Genomic DNA, 14,220 nt, shown 5'->3' on the forward strand with positions numbered 1-14,220 from the left:
AGGATTTGAACCTTGGTCTATCTGACATAAAGGCCAGCATCCCATGTATAAAATGGAGCTAGTAATCATACCAGCCTCTTCAGGTTTTTGTAAAGATTTGGTGAGAAAATATACGAGAAGTCACTTTATGAACCATAGATCACAGCCGAGTGTGACAGGTCATCGCTATTGTTGTCCATCAGTCAATTATCTGGGATGGCCTGAGGTTGTGTCACACCTACATAAGCCACGGAAAAATCGACTCATGGAAAAATCAGGACTGGGCATGAATGAATGAGAAACTACGCTTAAACAGAGCCCAGACTGAACGGGAACCAAAGGTGAGTTCTAATACCATTACTCACTACTGTTACCCAAATATGATCCTGCTCCCCTGGGAGGGCGGCTCTGACCTTGTCACTCCCAACCCTGGCACCCCCAGAGCATGCTAGAGTGGCGGTGGAGGGCGAAGATGACAAGACATGGGGTCTCTGGGTTAGGGTGAGTGGCAGGCAACAGAATCCACAGAACAGAGAAATACCTAGATTGGGTACCCTGGGAGAAAAACAAGCGTCTGGAGATTTTCCCAGCGTGCCAAGTCCTGTGCCACCGGGAGAATTCCCACTTATCACTGCCAAATGAACCACAGGAGAGACAAAAACTTTGCTCTGTGTTTCTTTTAATTATGTGGATGACAGACACGTTCGACTTTGGTTCTATCTTAAGAAAATTCAAGTTTAAATGACTCCCAATTTAAGCGATGCTATTTTAAAATAAATTTTGTATTATCTAAGAAGAAAGCTGTATTTTATCTTAAAAAGATATCTGGCTTCGATGGGTCAGAGCAGTATGGAACAGGATGGCCTTCATCAGTAGCTACGAAGGCTTTTGCAACTGTGGGCTAATTGCAGGTGTCCTTCATGAAACACAGCCTAAGACCAGATTTCATTTGTGAAACACGTCGATACCCAGTAAGACCTAGGAAGTGCATGAGCAGGTTTACCAGCAAAACATTGTTTTCTTGAAATCTTAGATGTTGCTGCATTTTGTGTCTACATGTTGAGAAATGGCCTCAACCGTAATCAAAATTGCATTTCCCTTAAAATCAGCGTATTCCAGACACTGTTGAGAGTCTTCCATACGTTATCTCGCTCATCTAGGCTTTATTAGTCTTGTTTACAGATTAGGCAACTGAAGCTCGGGGAAGTTGAGTAACTCGGCGGGGATCACACCACAGGCAGACCGTAGAACTCATTCACCAGCTGATCTGAGTCACATCTCCCTGCAGAGCCTAAGATCTCAATCCACCACTGAGGCTGGCTGCCTCTGAGAGCAGTATTCACAAGAAAGGATTTAGCCCAGTGTCTTCACATCCTCTGGGACACACCTCATAACCCTGCTAAGTTAGCAGAAACTCTGAGGTCTGCCCAGTGAGCTGGGAAGGCCTATTTGGACTCTTCCAAGCCAGAGCAGAAGAGCACCCAGAGGCTTCCCAGTGAGCAGAGAGGGGCCTCCCTCCTTGATTGGGGCTTGGGAAGGGCTGCATATTTGCTGAGCACTCTGAGAGGAGATGTTCAGCACTGGAGTGGCATAGATCAGAATTAAGCCAGCGCTTTTGGCCTCAAAGGGGATTTCTCCATCCCAGATTGGGAACATCCCTTTCTGATGGCAAAGAGTCTCTGGACCAAGGAACACCTAGATTGCAAAGCTCCCAGGTATTAGGCCCACACTCTGCATTATCATTTTGCCCTACGACAGCCAGATTCAGGCAACAGCAAGGATTAGGAACAGTTCCGGACCATATAGTCCATTCCTTACTTTACAGGTGGCTCTGAGGAAGGAGAGAAACTTGCCTGGCAGTGTTGGAACTAGAAGCTAGGTCTCCTGAGCTCCACACCATCAGGTGTCCACAAGCATCAGGGAACCAACTTAGCAGAGTGTAGCAGCGGCTTCACACATGGGAGGGTGCTGAGATGGTAAGCCTCGTGCTTAGAAGGTGTTCCTTCAATGTTAGTGGAATAAGAAATGAATGCACAGTCTCCCACAGCCAAGGTCTTCCTTTGACAGTAACCCACATCGATCTCCGACCTGCTGCAACTCAGCGGAAGGCAGCCTCCCATAAGTAGAACTCTTTTTGGACAAGAAATAGTAAGTATATAAAACAGTCTTGCTGAAAACTTGTAAAGAGGTACGTAACCATTAAAATAATTATAAAGACAATTTAGCAGCATGAACAAAGGCTTGCAATAATTAGCAGTGAAGGGAAAAAACAATCATGAAATTGAGTTTATGCCGTAATTACAATTGTGCAGAAATTATGCTGGTAAAGGGTTGGACTGCTCACAATGGCTCACATTCATTACATACTTACTGCCCCATGATACAGGCTCAGTATGAAGCCCTTTAGGGAAGTGATTTCATTCAACGCCCCCATAGCCTATGAGTAGGGACTATTGGAGGTCCCGTACTGCAGACGGCGAACTCCAGAACCTCCAGTCTTACCCATTGACTTGAACCCATGGCATGAATGGAATTTTTTTCTTTTTCTTTATGTTGTTTGAGTATTTAAAAGAAAACAAAAAACCTCTCACAATATTACTAATGGTCTGGAAATCTCCACCAAACTCACACTCTGAGGATATTTACATTCAGGAAAAGAAGATATGTAAATATCTTACCGCGTGGTGGCGCTAAAGGACGCACTCTACTGGTACCCGGAAAAGCTCGAGCCTGGAGCCCGGGAATGTTTGCCTCCTCTTTTCCAAGCTGGCAATTCTGAGACTGCAGTTCCTGGGGTGGGCACACAGGCTGTGTACCCCCATCAGCTGCCTCTCCCACGCCTGCCACCCACAACTGACACGCGCGTCCACAGGTGCCCCTTAGAGCTCTCCTCCAGCCTGTGATATCCCCACCCTATGACCCCATAACCCCAGACAACAGCAACCTGGCTCACCCACTCTGCATTCCCTGCCCCCAGATCGAATTTTACTCCGGAGAAAGACCCAGAGAGGTGCCTACAGGCTCAAGACGACTCCCGATGGGGGCTGCTGCTCTTCACCTAGGTTTTGTAGGACTTGAATAAGCTTCCTATGGACCAGCCAGAGGGGTCTAAGTCAGCCATCACCACATTGTTTTCTAGAGAAAAGAAATTTTGAGAGCCAAGAGAAAGGTTAGCATCCCATCTCATGAGCAAGAGGGGCATGGTCTACATAGGTGATCCAGCCCAACTACTTTATTGAATTGAATCTGAACTGAAATATCTTGAAACCCTGTCCTGGGGCCCCAAGTCCTGTGATATTGTAAGAGTGGCCTGTGCTAAAACATGGATTTTAATTGTTAGGCAACCACCACACCAGCAGCATAGGAAAAGAAACTCGTCCCAAAATCAGCCCCCTGAGCGGGCTTGGAATGCCAGTCAAGAGGTTGCAGCAGGCTGGCTAGAGGCTCCGCCAGCCTGAAATGAGAGCTCGGTACGACTGTAACTACTGTTTACGATGTGGTTTAATGAGAATTGGAACTAGCCCTACTATTAGCAGACAGCATCAGGGCGGAGGCCCCCGGCCCAGACCCCTTGGTCTTCCCCGTCCCGAAGTGAGATGGACTTCCTCATCTGCATACACAGCACTTCATCGATATAGATGGTGTTCTCTTTGACCTGGATCTCCTCCTGCAGGGCAAGCTGTCTGCGATGCAGCCCTTTCAGCTCAGACTGAGCTTGGGCTAAAGTTTCCTTTAATCTGGGAGAAAAGGAAGAACAGAAGAGAATCATTTCTCTCTATGCATTGCTTTTTCAAGGGAAAGAATGTTCCCCAGTGTTCAGTGCAGGAGCCAAATTGACATGTGCTCTTCCCCTTCCTCTCTCCTCATGAAGACAGAGATCTCATTAATTTTAGAATAAAATGCATACTGAAAAGGCCCTGGGAAAAAAAAAAAAAGAGAGAGAGAGAGATTTCAAATTGGTGGCCACAGGCCAGATTCATGACGTTGACACCTTATGAAATGCTGATGTTTAAAACTGCAGATTTGACCTAAATATCTGGATTTGGGCTTCTGTAGAATCATTCAGTATTGGGATCCATTTTTCCCACGTCAACAATTTTGGCGGGAGGTGGTGGAGACTGCCCTGTAGCGGGGATTCCTCAAACATCACAGAGCAGGCTGGCTTCATTCAGCCCGCTGGTCACTACCTAGCCTCTGCTTGAAATCCAGGTTGGGACTAAGACCCTAAGGCCCTCTGCCCATTGGCTGCTAACCTACCTTGCAACGTTGTGGGTGATCTCTTGAACCTCCTTAATTAGCCTGTACTGTGCGACATCACGACACAGCTCCACGTTCGGCCGGTGTGTCCTGGTCTCCAAGCGCGTATGAGCCACCTTGGCGGGCCCTTCTTGGTCAAGGATGGCTTTTTCAAGAGCTGTAATATTTTTCTCCTGGGAAGCAATCTCTTCCATGACCTTACAAAAAGGATTAGAGTAGGTGAGGCCAAGCTGTGCTCCTCAAAACTCAACAGCTGACAGCAGATGCGTTGTGATCATGTAAGTTAGGAAGAGGGAACCTCGGATTTCTTCTTAAGCAGCATGCCAGAGTGAGTCTGATCTCTCTTCCCTAAAGCAGTGATTGCTGGTGGGCAAGGTCACTCACCCAGACTTAGAACCTTATGGACTCAAGGGGCAGGACAGGCCATTGTCACCTCATCTACCCACAGAAGAATGCCCTCAGCAAAGTCCTGGCTGGCGTGGGGATGTCACTGCTGCTCAAAGCTGCCTGCTCGCCTTGGTACAGGGTACCTTTGTATCGTGAGCAGAAAGCTGCCTATTTCCTTACACTCCTATCCTGCTAGCATCAGCTCTGTCCTCTGGAAGCCTGGGGAAAGAAGGAGCAGTTCGGTCTGAGTATGGTTGTTATTTTTGTGAGTGACTTTATGCACAGAAAAAGACTACTTTTAGGCCGGGCGCAGTGGCTCATACCTGTAATCCCAGCACTTTGGAAGGCCGAGGCAGGCGGATCACGAGGTCAGGAGTTCGACACCAGCCTGGCCAACACGGTGAAACCCCATCTCTACTAAAAATACAAAAATTAGCTGGGCGTGGTGGCACACACCTGTAATCCCAGCTACTCAGGAGGCTGAGGCAGGAGAATTGCTTGAACTCGGGAAGTGGAGGTTGCAGTGAGCCGAGATCGCGCCACTGCACTCCAGCCTGGGGTACAGAGTGAGACTCCATCTCAGAAAAGAAAAGAAAAAGACTACTTTTAAGTTACTTGGTTTTAACAAAATTAATATTTAACTGGTTTAAAATGTATTTCTTCATGAAGCATTTTTTTAAAAGCTTGTACATCTACTTTTGCAATATACACAAAAGTAGATAGATTAGGGTAGATAGACTAAAGAACCTCGTGTATCCATCATCAGTTTGAGCAATGAGCAGTATGTGGCCAATCGTGCTTCATCTATACTGCTGTCCCTCAGCTTCGTTATTTTAAAACTAATCCCAGATATTATCTCCTTTTAAATATTTCACTTAAATATTTGAGTGTGTATTTCTAAGCATAAGGATCCTTTTTTTCTTTTGACATAACCACAATACCTTTATCACACTGAAAAAAGACACAAAAGACTTATTCTTTAATATTATAATAATATTTAGTGATGAAATTTCACCAATTGTTTCATATATTTTGGTAGAGTTGGTTTGTCCAAATTATATCCCAATGAGGTCCAGAAATTGCACTTGACTTTCTTAAGCTTCTTTTTAAACACTTCTTAAGCTTTTCATAAGTCCAGTTCTATTTATTTTTAAATTTAGCAGATATTAGCAATTACTTTAAGCTGATTTTGACTAATAATTGCTCCCACTTCAAACTTACTTAAAGTCCTTTGAATATTTATTTAAAGCAGCATTTATAAATTTGATATATAACTTTTTAAAAGATTTGAATTATCTTAACAAATAAGACCTCTAGAGTTCTTAAATAGATTTGTCAATCTAACAAATTAGTAAAAAACGATGATGCTTTAAATTCTCTTAAATATTCTAATGCTGTCTTCAAATTTAAATTTTCAACTAAAATCATAAGGTTAAAACAATTATTATATATTTTAAAGAAATTTTTAAGAAACAGTCCAAATCTCTTAAATTTTATAAATACCTTAACCATCCAAAATACACAGATAACAATACACTTACAATAAAACTACTGCTGCTACGAGTGAGATCAAGAATCAGCAAACAATGCCTACGAACTAAATCCAGTCTGCAATCTGTTTTTGTACAGACTGAAATAAGAATTTATTTAAGTAATAGTCTTCATTTTTTTTAGAGCCATTTTAGGTTTAAAGAAAAATTGAGCAGAAAGTAGAGTTCCCATATGCTTTCTCCCCTCTACCTAGGTTTTCCTTATTATTAGCATCTTCCATTAGTGTGGTACATTTGTTATTAATACAATTGATAAGCCAACATTGATATATTATTATTAACTAATGTCCACAGTTTACATTAGGGTTCACTCTTTGTGTTGTACATTCTATGGGTTTTGTTTGTTTGTTTTGTTTTGTTTTGTTTTTTGAGACGGAGTCTCACACTGTCGCCCAGGCTAGATAGCAATGGCATGATCTCAGCTCACTGCAACCTCTGCCTCCTAGGTTCAAGCAAGTCTCCTGCCTCAACCTCCCAAATAGCTGGGATTACAGGCATGCCCCACCACACCCGGCTAATTTTTGTATTTTTAGTAGAGACAGGGTTTTGCCATGTTGGCCAGGCTGGTCTTGAACCTCTGGCCTCAGGTGATCCACCTGCCTCAGCCTCCTAAAGTGCTGGGATTACAGGCATGAGCCACCGCACCCGGCCGATTCTACGGGTTTTGACAGATGTATAACTACATGTATCTACCTTTACGATATCATACAGAATATGTTTTGCTGCCCTAAAACCCCCCGGGCTGCTCCCATTGATCCTTCCTTCCTTCCTCCACCCACCCAAACCCTGACAACTGCTGATCTTTTTCATCTCCATAGTTTTGTCTTTTCCAGAATGTCATATAGTTGGAATCATGATTCATATCCTACAGTATGAGTTTCAGATTGGCTTCTTTCACTTAGCAATATGCATTTAAAGTTCCTCTCTGTCTTTTCATGGCTTGATAGCTCACGCCTTTTAGTGCTGAATGATATTTCATTGTCTGGATGTACCACGGTTTATCCATCCATTCACCTATCTTAGCTGCTTGCAAATTTTGGCAATCATGAATAAAGCTGCTGTAGACATTCATATGCAGGTTTTTGTATGAATATAAGTTTTCAGCCCATCTGGGTAAATACCAAGAAAGGAGATCGCTGAATCCTAAGAATATATGTTTAACCTTGTCAGAAACTGCCACATTCTCTTCCAAAGGGACTGTACCATTTTGCATTCTCATCAGTAATGAATGAGAGTTCCTGTCGCTCCACGTCCTCAACAGCATTTGGGGTTGTCAGTGTTTTGGATTTTCTGTAGGCTCAGAGGTGGTGCTTTAATTTGCAATTCCCTAATGACATAGGATGTTGAGCATCTTTTCGTATGCTTACTTGCCCTCTGTATATCTGTACTGGTAAGGTGTCTGTTTAGATCTTTTGTTCAGTTTTAGTTGGTCTGTTTTCCTATTGTTGAATTTTAAGAGTTCTTTGTATATTTTGGATAATAATCCTTTATCAGATACGTGTTTTGCAAATATTTTCTCCCAGTGAGTGGTTTGTGTTTTCATTGTCTTAAGCGTTTTTAAATGTTTAAATGGCTGGGGAGAAAAACAAAAGCAGAATATTGTCATGTGAAAATTACATAAAATTAATTTTTAATGCCCATCATTAAAGCTGTATTGAAACACAGCCATGCTTATTCATTTATTTATTATTGCTTCTGAACTGCCATGGCAGAGTTAAGTCATGGTGACACACTGTATGTGATGTTCTCATGGCTTTGCACTGTTGCCCAGAGCACTATAAATCACAGTGACATGTTTATAACTTGACAGTTTTCCAACCGTGTATCACCATACAGTGATATCTTATTTTATTTTATTTTTATGTATTTTTTTTTTGAGACGGAGTTTCGCTCTTGTTGCCTAGGCTGGAGCGCAGTAGCGCAATCTCAGCTCACTGCGACCTCCGTCTCCTGGGTTCAAGTGATTCTCCTGCCTCAGCCTCCCGAGTAGCTGGGATTACAGGCGCCCACCAACATGCCGGGCTAATTTTTTGTATTTTTAGTAGAGACGGGGTTTCACCCTGTTGCCCAGACTGGTCGTGAACTCCTGACCTCTCAGGTGATCCACCCACCTCGGCCTCCCAAAGTGCTGGGATTACAGGCGTAAGCCACCACGCCCGGCCATGACATCTTATTTTATTGTTTTATTACCAGTGTGTCTTTGTTTCTGCTCCTTAGCCTCTTCTCTTCCTCTCTTCTCAGTGCTCTCCCCTCCTCGCTCCTCTCCTATCTCAGATCCGTCTTTCAAGGCCTATACTAAGTTCTTATTCCACCAGGAAGCTTCTGCAGTATTCCTTGGCTAACATCATCATCATCATCAATCAACTAATTTTTATTATTTAAATGTATGATATTATATGTTAATCATATATGCGAATTGTGTGTGTGTGTGTGTGTGAAATGTATACATGCCAGGCACTGTTCTAAATATTTCATATGAGTTGCCTAACTTAACCCTGGCTGGAGAAAACTAGTTTCTTCCCATTTTATCAAGGAGGAAACTAAAGAACAGGGGGCTGGCCGGGTGTGGTGGCTCATGCCTGTAATCCCAGCACTTTGGGAGGCTCAGGTGGGTGGATCACGAGGTCAGGAGATCAAGACCATCCTGGCTAACATGGTGAAACCCCGTCCCTACTAAAAATACAAAAAATTAGCCGGGCGAGGTGACGGACACCATAGTCCCAGCTACTCGGGAGGCTGAGGCAGGAGAATGGTGTGAACCCGGGAGGCGGAGCTTGCAGTGAGCCAAGATCTGGCCACTGCACTCCAGCCTGGGCGACAGAGCGAGACCGTCTAAAAAAAAAAAAAAGAAAAAGAAAAAAAGAAAAAAAAAAGAGCAGGAGGCTTCAGGGTCTCCCTAAGGTCCCACGGCAAGTGTTGAAGCCACAATTCAAACTCAAGATGTCTGGCTCTGACATCTACCAATTTCCACTAGGCTAGTCTACCTCTCCGTTTGCTGAATATTGCAGTTTCACCCTCGATGATATTCTGGTTTCTCCTGCACATCACAGAAATAAATCTTGTCCGCAGCTGGGCTCTGAGTTCCGGGAGGGGGTGTTCAGGATGTGGCAACAGGACAGGGATTCAGGGGCTGAGAAGGCCTGGGCTCCACTCCCACGCTGCCGCCTTGGGGCCCTTCCCCTCTCTGTTTTAGCTGCACCAGCAGTAAAGTGTAGGGTGGGCTGCCAGTGACCTGCTGAAGTGGGTAGCTTGAAATCCACCAGTGTGGGCGTATTTGTACTACAGATATCGACAAATTCTACAGGAAGGACCCTAATCTGTAGAATTTGCCGACATCTGTAGTACAAATGCTCCCACATTGTATTTGCAATACAAATACTAACCCCTCTGATATGGTTTGGCTCTGTGTCGCCACCCAAATCTCATCTTGAATTGTAATCCCCACATGTTGAGGGAGGAATCTGGTGGGAGGTGATTGGATCCTGGGGGCAGCTTCCCCCATGCTGTTCTCATGACAGTGAGGGAGTTCTCACGAGATCTGATGGTTTTAAAAGTGGCAGTTTCCCCTGCACTCTTTCCGTCTCCTGCCGCTTTGTGAAGAAAGTGCTTGCTTCTCCGTCACCGTCTGCCATGACTGTAAGTTTCCTGAGGCCTTCCCAGCCATGCGGAACTGTGAGTCAATTAAATCTGTTTCCTATATAAATTACCCAGTCTTGGGGAGCTCTTTCCAGTGGTGTGAAAGTGGACTAAAACACCCTCTGAGGGCCAGTTTACCAGCACAACACTGGATAACCAGGAGGAACGACTGGCTAGAGTCCTAAAGCTACAACCAGGTTTGGAGAAACTGACTTCATTGACTCCTGTAGCTTCAGAGCCCTAAAGGACACGTGAGAGCATGTCGTCCATTTCTATATTTCACATATGGAGGAATGGCAACTGGAGTGGGAAGACAGCCAGGCACAAAGCTGCAGCCAGCCCCTAAGCCTCAGGGTTCTGTCCTCTGCATTTGTGTTCTCTGCAGCAGTGAGTGAAAATGGAGGCCCAGAGTGGGGCAAAGTCCCACTCCAGTCCCCAAAAATGCAAAGCCTGCCGCTAAGCTGGAGAGAGAGGAATGACCTCTACCCACGAGTTAACCCAATATCCCAAGCCCAGAATTCTAGCGGTCTGGCCCAGGGGGCATTCTTGTTTTCCATGGTGAAACCTCCTGAATCTGCTCTTCTTCCATGCTCCCTCAAGGGACCTCACCTTGGCCAGATGAACAGCCAGCTTGTCCCTGGCATCCTTGGTATCCTTCAGCCCATTCTTGAATGCCGTGTCTACCACATCACACTGCTTGCGCAGATCATTGGCTGTCTGGGACAGGATTCGATCCACCAGGGCTTTCAGCGTCAGAGAGTTGTTCCGCTGCTTGTCAGCCTTCTCCACATTGGTGCTGGAGAAGTCCAACCAGTCTTCCAGACTCACGGAGCTGAAACAGACCCCACACTTTCATTCACAGCATATTTGGGGTGGGGAAGGGGCTTGGGGAAGAGGGATGAGCTACACCTACCTCTCATCAGAAGCACCTAGAACGTTTCCCTATCTCTAGGCAGAGCAAGTAGTGGTCTGTCAGTATCAATAGCTGTCCCTTTGGGCAACCTCCCTACTCTGGCATTGGGCTGGCACCTTATAGACATTATCTCATTTAATCCTAATGACGGCCAAGTGAGCTAACTTTTCTAATCCCCATTTTACAGATGAGGGGAACTGAGCTCAGAAAAATGAAGTAACTTGGGTGAGATCGCTCAGCTAGAGATAATTTGAGCATCAAAATAAATACTAATGTAACAGATTATAATACACTGAAAAAAACAGAAACCATCCATCTATACAGATTGAAATAAACAAGTGAATAAATTACTAGTTTGAAGAGGAACTGTCTTCTGGAACGACACTGATGAACTTCACAATAATGTTAATTGGAAGAAACCAGACACACACACACACACAACCCTAGCACATAATGCTGTTTAATGAAAAGCAGGCAAAACCACCCTATTAGAAGTCAGGAACATTATTACCTTCAGGATGGAGGGAGGAACTATTGATTGGAAGAGGATAGGATGATAGGGATGGTGATAATGTTTTCTTTCTTGACCTGGTGGTGATATGAGGCTTGTTCAGTTTGTGATTAGAGGCAGCCTCTGAGATGGCCCTTAGTGATCCCCCCTCCTGGTGTTCATGCCTTTGTGTAATCCCCTCGCCTTGAATATGGTATGAATTTATTGACTTGCCTCTCACAAATAGAAGGTTGTCACTTCTGGGATTAGGATATAAAAAGACTGTGGCTTCTGTCATCGGTTTTCTCTCTCTCTCTCTCTCTCTCTCTCTCTCTTTCTCTCTCTCTCTCTCTCTCTCTGATCACTCATTATGGGAGAAACCAGTTGCCATGTCATGAGACATCCCCATGGTGAAATTCACAAGGCAAGGAATCAAGGCCCACCATCACCCACAATCAGGTCAGAATTGGACCCCATCTGGGTCAAGCCTTCAGATGGACTGCAACCCTAGCAGCTGGCTTGACTACAACCTCAGAAGACATTGAGCCTGGGCCTGGCTTCCCCACCCACAGGAACCATGAGATAATACATGTTTATAGTCTTAAGCTGCAAAGTTTTGGGATAATTTATTATACAGCAAAAGATAACTAACACAACGAGAATGCTTCGAACTTGTGCACTTTTCTATATGTATGTTTTATTTCAAAAAGAAGGTTTTAAAAATTAGAGTGAGTTAGGCTGTGATATAATGTTAACTGAAAAATGCAAATTAGATGTCACAGAAAAGGTACATAGTATAATCTCATTTTTATAAACTAAACAAAGTTTACCGTATGTGTATGAGTGCATATGTACATATGTTTGTATGAACATGCAGCTAACACCAGTTATCTCAGTGGATGTAAAAATGGAAAGGGAAGGCCGGGCGCGGTGGCTCACACCTGTAATCCCAGCACTTTGGGAGGCTGAGGTGGGCAGATCACGAGGTCAGGAGATCGAGACTATCCTGGCTAACACAGTGAAACTCCATCTCTACTAAAAAATACAAAAAATTAGCCGGGCATGGTGGCGGGCACCTGTAGTCCCACCTACTCGGGAGGCTGAGGCAGGAGAATGGCATGAACCCAGGAGGCGGAGCTTGCAGCGAGCCGAGATCGCGCCACTGCACTCCAGCCTGGGAGACAGAGCGAGACTTCATCTCAAAAAAAAAGAAAAGAAAAAAAAAAATGGAAAGGAGAAAAATTCACTTGCTTTATACATTTTTAGATTCTTTTACTTGTTAAAAAGATGTATAGATAAAGGAATAAATTGTTTTAGTCTTTAAAGGTTTAAAGGTTTTATCTCAGACTTTCTTAGTGGGCCTAACCTGGAGGATCGGGAGCCTCTGGGCCCAATGTCAAGGTCACCATTCAACACCGCCTTTCCCCAAGCCCACCACCTCCAAGCTCTCAGCCAGCTGCAAGGACGAGTCACTAGGTCTTGCCTGTCTGAGAAGCACTGGGACATCACCAGCAGGGAGGAAGACGGCAAGGCTCACTCACTTTGGCTCAATCCTCACGGCGTTCTCAGAATATCTGATGTTTGGTGAGTTGTTGTTGAGCGAGAAGCAGATATCGTCTATGGTCAGGGCCACAAACTTGTCCTTCAAATCCTTCTCAAGATTGTACTTGGCAGAGCGGTTCATCCTGAAGGGAGAAAGTAAACTGGGTTTCTGCCTCTGGAGTGCCCAGGTGGCACCCACAGGTCCTTGGGGAGGTCCTGGAAAGTGAAGCTGCAGCTAGGTCTGGTGCAGGATGATGGTACTGCCCCACCCCGACTCCCATCACCCCAACACTCACTCATACATCGTTTGATGCCTGGTGACAAATCAACATGACCAAACGTGGACTTGGAGATCCCCCTTCTACTGTGACATTTTCCAGTGTCACCACTGCGGCCTCCTGTGTGTGACGGGTCAGCCTCGCCAGTGGGCTCCAGCGCCCTCCAGTTTATAACCAGGGTGAAATCCAGCTCCAGCCCCACCATTACCAGAGGGCGGCTGCCATGTATGAGGGATGTGGCCAGCTCTTACCCTGAGTGCTGGGGCGATCTGGGGATACAAAGTGGGAGTGGGAGTGTTGAACCCCTTTCTTTCTGTGCCATGAAGCCCAGCTTTTGTGGACACTGCCTCTTCTCAAAATTCCCAGTGGAGATGTGGAGGGCAGGCCGAAGAGTCATACCGAATCTGCTCGGAAGCCTCCTCCAAGGTACGGGTCAGCAGAGCCATAATGCCCCGGATGATCTCAGCCTCCTTTATCAGCTCATGCTCCACTGTGTCATGCACCAGGTCAATGCCAACACGCTTCTCCCTGGCAGGGGGAAAGGCAGCCAGTCAGCCAACACGTGCAACACGAGGTGACTCAACACTGGCTAATGTCTGCACACTCAGAACTACCTGAACAACTGATTTGAGTGTCACCCGATCCATCTGATGAGGCAGTGGGTGACAGGTATTCGTTGGTATCTATGTGACTTCAAAATATCCAAACACAAGGAAGAAAAATTGATTGATGACTGGTCACTTGGTCTGAAACATGCCAAATGGACTTTTTCCTCTCTTTTTCTTTTCTTTGCATTTTTAAAAATTATACTTTAAGTTCTAGGGTACGTGTGTACAACGTGCAGGTTTGTTACATATGTATGCATGTGCCATGTTGGTGTGCTGCACCCATTAACTCATCATTTACATTAGGTATATCTCCTAATGTTATCCCTCCCCCCTCCCCCCACTCCATGACAGGCCCCATTGTGTGATGTTCCCCGCCCTGTGTCCAAGTGTTCTCATTGTTTAGTTCCCACCTCTGAGTGAGAACATGCAGTGTTTGGTTTTCTGTCCTTGTGATAGTTTGCTCAGAATGATGGTTTCCAGCTGCATCCATGTCCCTGCAAAGGACATGAACTCATCCTTTTTTATGGCTGCATAGTATTCCATGGTGTATATGTGCCACATTTTCTTTATCCAGTCTATC

The 14,220-nt window shown here is 45.0% G+C and overlaps 1 protein-coding gene across 1 annotated transcript in view; it reads right to left on the reverse strand.

Annotated features, from left to right (window-relative positions):
* Positions 1–641: 641 nt before the first annotated feature.
* TEKT1 (tektin 1) overlaps positions 642–14,220 on the reverse strand; it is a 28,737-nt gene continuing 15,158 nt past the window's right edge. Inside the window, exons 4-8 of the mRNA XM_015118409.3 lie at positions 13,432–13,560; positions 12,754–12,897; positions 10,419–10,641; positions 4,237–4,433; positions 642–3,716 (exon numbers count right to left, since the gene is read on the reverse strand). Of these exons, the coding sequence (XP_014973895.3) occupies positions 3,509–3,716; positions 4,237–4,433; positions 10,419–10,641; positions 12,754–12,897; positions 13,432–13,560 (901 nt within the window). The 3' untranslated portion in view covers positions 642–3,508. The remainder of the gene's footprint in view (positions 3,717–4,236; positions 4,434–10,418; positions 10,642–12,753; positions 12,898–13,431; positions 13,561–14,220) is intronic.

Source organism: Macaca mulatta, chromosome 16, assembly GCF_049350105.2.
Source record: "Macaca mulatta isolate MMU2019108-1 chromosome 16, T2T-MMU8v2.0, whole genome shotgun sequence".
In the NCBI taxonomy this organism is placed as follows: domain Eukaryota; kingdom Metazoa; phylum Chordata; class Mammalia; order Primates; family Cercopithecidae; genus Macaca; species Macaca mulatta.